The 7,500-nt window shown below is 52.1% G+C and overlaps 1 protein-coding gene across 7 annotated transcripts in view; it reads left to right on the forward strand.

Annotated features, from left to right (window-relative positions):
* The window catches only part of Mrtf (Myocardin-related transcription factor), a 314,147-nt gene that overhangs the window by 131,210 nt on the left and 175,437 nt on the right, over positions 1–7,500 (forward strand). The window contains exon 1 of one of the 7 annotated variants that reach the window (XM_076192246.1): positions 4,907–5,038. The exons of 5 other annotated variants lie outside the window; for them this stretch is intronic. In XM_076192246.1, coding sequence (XP_076048361.1) covers positions 4,927–5,038 — 112 coding nt within the window. In that variant the 5' untranslated portion in view covers positions 4,907–4,926. Of the gene's footprint in view, positions 1–4,906; positions 5,039–7,500 lie in introns of those variants that run through there. One more of the 7 variants, XM_076192248.1, reaches the window with a different exon arrangement.

The raw sequence follows: 7,500 nt of genomic DNA on the forward strand, positions 1-7,500 counted from the left end.
CACTGCCATCACTACAACCACCACCAACAACAACAACCCACCGCTGCCACCATCTTTTGTTCTCTCCAGTGTACAGTTGTGAACAAATGCATCTGTTACGGTGGCGGCGCGCATGATGTCGGGTTGCCGGTGGTAAGTAGGTGCTCGACCGTGCTCAACCGTCCCCCATGAAGGATAAACGTTGGGAGCCAACTTACTTGTCTCCGGTGATAAGGTGTCTTGTCCTGTGTCCCGTGGAGCCAGGGTTTTTATATGTTGAAGGGAACTGACTTTCTAAAGTAATAATCTTGGGTTCAGATGTTCTGGTATGGCATTGTGTTAGGGTCATTACGTAGTACAATCTAATTTGTGCAGGAGTTTTTTGCGCCTTTTTTTTTGCGCCAGTGTATATCGTTCCTCTAAGTGGGCTGAACCAAACTGGCATGCAGTATTTATGTATTCTATAAACTGTCTACCCCGGTGGCGTAATCAGAAGTACCGGTCTCGTCTTCGCTTAGTTTTGGGTTCGAATCCCGCAAGGCTCTCCGGTTTCCAACAGTGGTTGTTACCTGCCCCAAGTCTCTAAAGCGTATAATAGGGCAAAGGTGTCTGTTTCGGCCGCAGGTAGTCAGCGCCTCCTGGCGTACTCTCCTCACCACTGTGTCTTCGTGTTCAGAAGTTGATGTGTAAAGGCGGTATCACACTGGTCTGTTTTTCCTTCGACTTTTGGAGCATATTTGTAGCTTCCGGGGGGAAAGAATCTGATGATATGCTGGATGAAAATCATTTTCCTCCAGCATAATATCAAATGACATTCTGCGTAAACTGGTCAACAAGCAAAATAGATCGCCATTGTGATTTGACGGCGGAAAAAGTTCTGGACGTTGGTGGTAACACCGATGAATTGGAGGTTGGTGGGAATATAGCCTAATGTGATTCGCCTTCATCCTCCCCTTGCTGAGGGAGGGAGTGGGTTCCCCTCAGGTTAAATGGAGTCGCCTGGCTCCGCTCAGAGCAAATGTGTAAAAAGTCAAAAGCAGGAGAAGAGTTGAAGACAGTTTAATGTCGAACATTTCCTTCACCTGAGCCGTTGCAGAACTTCTTCCTTTGTAACAGGGAAACGTGGGGACAAGTTGAACGATTTCTCTCTCTCTCTCTCTCTCTCACACACACACACACACACACACACACACACACACACACACACACACACACACACACACACAACTATAGTGGGTAGAGAGGGAGAGGAATAGGATAGAAAAGAAGAAAGAGAAAGAAACTGGGAGGGGATTATCGAAACTCAAGGAGTGGCTCTCTCTCTCTCTCTCTCTCTCTCTCTCTCTCTCTCTCTCTCTCTCTCTCTCTCTCTCTCTCTCTCTCTCTCTCTCTCTCTCTCTCTCTCAAACACACACACACACACACACACACACACACACACACACACACACACACACACACAACTATAGTGGGTAGAGAGGGAGAGGAATAGGATAGAAAAGAAGAAAGAGAGAGAAACTGGGGGATTATCGAAACTCAAGGAGTGGCGCTCTCTCTCTCTCTCTCTCTCTCTCTCTCTCTCTCTCTCTCTCTCTCTCTCTCTCTCTCTCTCTCTCTCTCTCTCACTCTCTCTCATGTGTTTACGGAGGATGATGCCGCGTGGGTTGCAACGGCGCACTCTAGATCTTCTTGTGGTTAACATTACGAGACGATTTTTGTTCTCTGAGAGTGGTTTCCGCCACGCACTCCACCCCCGGACTGAGCGAAGGGGTTGAAGGGAAGGGAAGGGGGTCTCGACCGCTTCAGACCTTCTTCATGCCGGAGTTCACCTACCCTGAGCTGGGGTTGATGACATTGTTTGGGGTTCACCTTTGGTAATAATTGAGTTTGTGTCCGGGTGTATTGATGAACACCGCAGGCATGATAATGTGTGTGTATTATGTATATATATATATATATATATATATATATATATATATGTATATGTATATATATATATATATTATATACATAATACACACACACACACACACACACACACACACACACACACACACACACACACACACACACACACGTTTCTCGGTCTGTTTCGGGAAAAATACATTTATTCCCATAATGACAACTTCAGTTGATGAAATGAATGTAAGATATATGTATAAATAAGTGAAATAGAATTAAGAAAATCTGAGAAATGTTCGCATTTAGGAGAAGGTCAAAGTGTACAATATATCTTTCGGCGAGAGGCAGAAAAGTACTAAAAGCTGCCACGGATTTAGATTAAGTCCAGATTGGTTTAATCCTTTCAGTCCTGCAAGAGGTTTAAACACCCAAATACCCTCAGAAATAGTTTTGCCAGTAGCGCCTCCCCCCCCCCCAAGAAAAATGCCTTGGCTGGTACAAGTTAATTATTTTTTTATTCGTTTATTTATTTATTTATTTATTTTACAATCTATTGAGGGTGAGTTGTTTCTCTTGAGCTGAATAAAATCATCTGGCGGCAGCTAGAAGCAAATCACGGAAGTACCAGTTGGCTGGCTGGTTTGAATTAATAGGTAAACTTGCCACTAACCTTTGGTGATATCTAGAGAGAGAGAGGAGAGAGGATGGGAGGTTAGGTTAGGTCAAAAGGGGTTACCGTTAATCCAACAGGTTTACCGTCAGTCCAACAGGTTTACCATCAATCCAACAGGTTTACCGTTAGCCGAAGGGATTTACCGTTATTCCAAGGGATTTACCGCTATTCCAGGGGATTTGCTGTTAACCCAAAAGATTTACTGTTCATCCGAGGGGTTTACCGTCATTCCAAGGGATTTACCGTTATTCCAGGGGATTTGCTGTTAACCCAAAAGATTTACTCTTCATCCGAGGGATTTATCGTTAACTCATGGGATTTACCGCTATTCCAGGGGATTTGTTGTTAACCCAAAATATTTACTGTTCATCCGAGGGATTTACCGTCATTCCAAGGGATTTACCGCTATTCCAGGGGATTTACTGTTCATTCGAGGGATTTACTGTTCATCCGAGGGATTTACCTTTAACCCATGGGATTTACCGTGAAGCCCTTTACGACCGAGAGGACACTGCACACTGGGCTGCCATAGTCGGGCGTCATGGCGACAAAGAGGAAGAATCCTTTGGTATGGAAGTGGTGCCCGATTTATGGCGACTGAGGCGCCTAAGACTTTCATCGTCGGAAGTCCTCAGCCATGCAGATGTCATTGTGCCCTTCATACCGAGTATTTTACTGTATGGGAGATAAATTGGTATATTTTGTATAATGAAGTAATTAGGTGTGTTTGAAGGATTTTGTCCAGATCTGTACTACGGGTCTCCCTCTTGGATAAAGCGCCACTGAGTGTGGGCCCCCCCATCCCGAAGGGGTCCAGGAAACCGGCGCCACGTGGGGGCTACGGGGCACTTCGGGCAGGAACTCGCGAGGGGGTGGGTGTCTTGTCAGGAGGTGGGAGAGGGTGGAGGGGGAGAGGGGAAGGGGGGGTCAGGTGTTGGCGCCATGCCCACCGTTTGGGGCGGGGGGGCAGGGGGGCTGCGACCCTCGCCCTGACGCACAGTCTTGGGTCGGCCCCCGCGGCGCGTGCAGGGCCGAGATGCGTGCGTGAGCCTCCGAAACCCGCGAAGAACCAACCTGGGCACCGCACCGCACCGCACCGCGCCTCCTACGCCGCCTTCTGCAGAGCACCGCAATCACCAATCTCGCCGCGGCCCGTTCCTCCGGCGAGACCTGCACATGGACACAATTGCCCGCGAGCACTTAGGGGCCGCGGGAGCAGCAAGGGGCGCCATCGCCACGACTCATGAGAGAAGAGAGACTTCCGTGCCTTGCGGGGCGGGCGGGCGTTCGGGCTGTGCGGAGAGAAGACGGAGGCTTGTAGGAAACGCGGGCGGTCACCCAAAACGGCCTCGATCCGTCAGGTTGATCTTGGCAGCACGGACGACCCGTCCCGAGTGCTTGTTTGTTTTGCGACACGGTGTCGGAGGCAACGACGACGACGGCGGCACAGGAGTCCGACCGTACGCACGCCGAAGGGGGCGCAGCCGGAGGGTTCTCGTATTTGAGTGTTCTGCGAGGTGTTCACCCATGATGATGATGTCGGACGGGCAGACTGAGCATGTGAACGGGCGGTGTTCTCAATCAGAAGTCTGGTGTTGTGTGCGAATGGTGTTGAGCCGACGAGAACGCTGGTGTAGTGCGTGAGTTAGGTGGTGGTGGTGATGGTGATGATCATGTCGGGTTGCGGAACTGATGTTGTTTATGTTTGGCTGAGGACCAACAAACGTGTGTTGTAGAGCAGCTAACAAGTGTTATGCAGGTGTTGAGGCCGACGGCGACAGCAGGAGCAGCTGAGAATAGCAGCTTGTGCAGGTGTTGTTCGGGGGCCGAGCAAACGGCAAACTTAGAATAGCGCCATTGTGACTCTATGGACAATTAAGTGCTTGCGTTGGGGCCGACTCGTGAGGCACTCTGCCTGCAGGTGCCTGGCTCGACCTACGCCTCCCCGTTGGTGCTCGCAGGCGTCTTGCAGGTGCAGGGTTGGCTGTAGCCTCCCCAGGGTGTGGCGCCAGAGCCTGAGTTCGAGAGTTTAGCAGACTTCGGTGGGTCCTTGGCGCCATGGAGTCCCATTAAGGCGAACCCGCTAGGACCTCCTTTGCTTCGTCATACTACTCCTCTAGCTTCTGCAGCTTCCTTTCCCCCCCTTCCCTCTCCCCCTCCTCCTCTTCCTCTTCCTCAGCTCCCTCTCCCTCCTCTTCCTTCTACACGTCTTCCAATCCCTACTCCTCCACTTCCTCCTTGTCTTCACTCTCTTCCTCTTCCATTTTCTCTTCCTCTTCCTCTTCCATTCCCTCTTCCTCTTGGTAATCTCCGCGTCGGGGTCCGAGAGGCGCGCGGCGTTGACATGAGCGTGTGTCCGGGGAGGACCAGCCATGCCGGTGAGCGCCACGATGCTGGACGCCCCGGAGCCGCCGCCGCCACCGCCGCCGCCACCGCAGCCCCCGCAGCCCCCGCAGCAGCCCCCTCCCTGCACCAGCTGTCAAGGTATGTCACGCTCTTAGTAACCCCCCCTCCCCCTCCCCCTGCTTCACTTGCACCAGCTGTCAAGGTACGTCACGACAGGGTCTGCTGTATCTGCTCTCAAGGTACAGTTGGATTCCCTCTTTCCCCCTCCTCCCTTCCCTCTTCTTTTCCTCCTTTTCCTTCTCTTCCCTCCTTCTTTCCTCCTCTTTTTCCCCCTTCTCTTTTCCCCTCCTCTCTCTTATTCTCCCCTCTTCTCCTCTCCTCTTCCTTCTCCTCCTTCCTCCCTCCTTCCTCTCCTCCTCCTCTTCCCCTCCTCCTCATCTTCCCCTCCTCTCCTCTTCTTCCCTATTTTTTTATTTCCCCTTCTCCCTCCCCCTCCTCCCCTCTTCCTCTTCCCTCCTCCCTCTCCTCCCCTTCTTCCCCTCCTCCCCTCTTCCCTCCTCCCCTCTTCCCCTCCTCCCCCTTCCCCCTCTTCCCCTCACCTCTTCCCCCTCCTCCCCTTTTCCCCTCTTTCCCCTCTTTCCCCTCCTCCCTCTTCCCTCCTCTTTCTCCCCTCCTCCCCTTCCCCTCCTCCCTCTTCTCTCTCCTCTTCTCTCCTCCCCCTTCTCCTTCCCCCTCCTCCCCCCCCTCACTCTCTCCCATCTTCCCCCTCCTCCTCCCCTCTTCCCCCTCCCCTCCTCCCCTCTTCTCCCTCCCATTTTCCCCCTACTCCCCTCTTCCCCCTCCCCTCCTCCCGTACTCCTATCTTCCCCTTCCTCTCTCCCATCTCTCCCCATCCCCCTTCCCCCTTTCCTCCTCCTTCCCTCTTCCCACTCCCATGTTACCCCTGTTCCCCCTCCCCCTCCTCCCTTCTTCCTCCTACTCCCGTCTTCCCCTCCTCCCCTCTACCTCTCTTCCCCCTCCTCCCCTCCTCCCCTCTTCCATCTCTTCCCCATCCTCCCCTCTTACCCATCCTCCCCTCTTTCCTATCCTCCCCTCGCTTCCTCCTTTGTTCCCCCTCCTTCCGTTCTTCCTCCGAACGGCTGCCAAGGTACGCCAAGCGTTGTCCTCTGGAATTTTTTTTTATTTTAACTTTTTATGGTTTGTTTAATCTTTAACACGGGGGATTATATATATATCAGGCGTTGATTGCCCAAAGCGAGGCGATTGTGAACACTTCCTGTGATATCTATAGCTTTATGGCAGCGTTTTACTCGAATCATACCCGAAGAATCCGATAAGAGAGAGAGAGAGAGAGAGAGAGAGAGAGAGAGAGAGAGATAGGGAGAGAGAGAGATAGGGAGAGAGAGAGATAGGGAGAGAGAGAGATAGGGAGAGAGAGAGAGAGAGAGAGAGAGAGAGAGAGAGAGAGAGATAGGGAGAGAGAGAGAGAGAGAGAGAGAGAGAGGGAGAGAGAGAGAGAGAGATGCCTTCTTTAACTCCGACTCATTGACGCTTTGTATAGATTTCAGTCTTGTCGTCTCCAGACGATATTATTCCACCGAGGCGGTAAGGAGGGTGACGGGGGTGGGGTGGAGGGTCTGGGAAGGTCGTGTACCATCTTCACCTGATTCGTGTACCATCTTCACCTGAATGGAAAAGCCTGTGGACTGAGGGTCGCTGGAATGCATTGGTTGGACTCGCCTCTCGATCGTGGTTTCCTGATGCCAAGTCCTCGTGTCGTCCTGTTGTGGCCTGCGTCAAGTCCTCCTCCATCACCGCCTCTTCCACTTCCTCCTCCTACTTCCTCTACCTCCTCTTCCTCCTCCTCCTTCCTCCACCTCCTCTTCCACTTCCGATTCCTCCTCCTCCTGTTCCTCCACCTACTCCTTCATCTCCACCTCTACCTCCACCTATTCCTCCTCTTTAACTACCTCCTCCTCTATCTCCTCCACCTGTTTCACCCTGTCCTCCTCCTCCTCCTCCTCCTCCTCCTCCTCCTCTTCCTCCTACCCTTCTACTCCTCCATCCCCATGTCTTCTGCCAGTTTCTTCTGTTTTCTTCTTCCTCCTCCTCCTCCTCTTCCTCTTCCTCCTACCCTTCTACTCCTCCATCCCCTTGTCTTCTGCCTGTTTCTTCTGTTTTCTTCCTCCTCTTCCTCCAACCCTTCTACTCCTCCATCCCCTTGTCTTCTGCCTGTTTCTTCTGTCTTCCTATTCCTCCTCCTCCTCTCCTTCCCCCACTTCTCCCCTCTATCCGCTTAGCTCATCTCGGCTTCTGTTTCCGTCCCCCTTGCTCATCTCTTCCTCTTCCGTCCAACCCTTGCCGCACTCCATCCCCTTGCTTCTGCCTGTTTCTTCTGTTTTCTTCCTCCTCTTCCTCTTCCTCATTACAAGTAACAAGCAATTTGCGCAAATTGTGTGTATACCATTTTAATGTCTCTGTTCCTCCTCCCCCCCCCTAAGTCTCCCCTGTATGCAGTCAGCTTAGCTCATCTCGGCTCCTGTAGTCCGTCCCCCTTGCCGCACTGCGGCCAACTGGAGGGCCATACTCTGAGTTTGGAG

Source organism: Oratosquilla oratoria, chromosome 11, assembly GCF_046742065.1.
Source record: "Oratosquilla oratoria isolate Oo_2021 chromosome 11, ASM4674206v1, whole genome shotgun sequence".
Classification (NCBI taxonomy): domain Eukaryota; kingdom Metazoa; phylum Arthropoda; class Malacostraca; order Stomatopoda; family Squillidae; genus Oratosquilla; species Oratosquilla oratoria.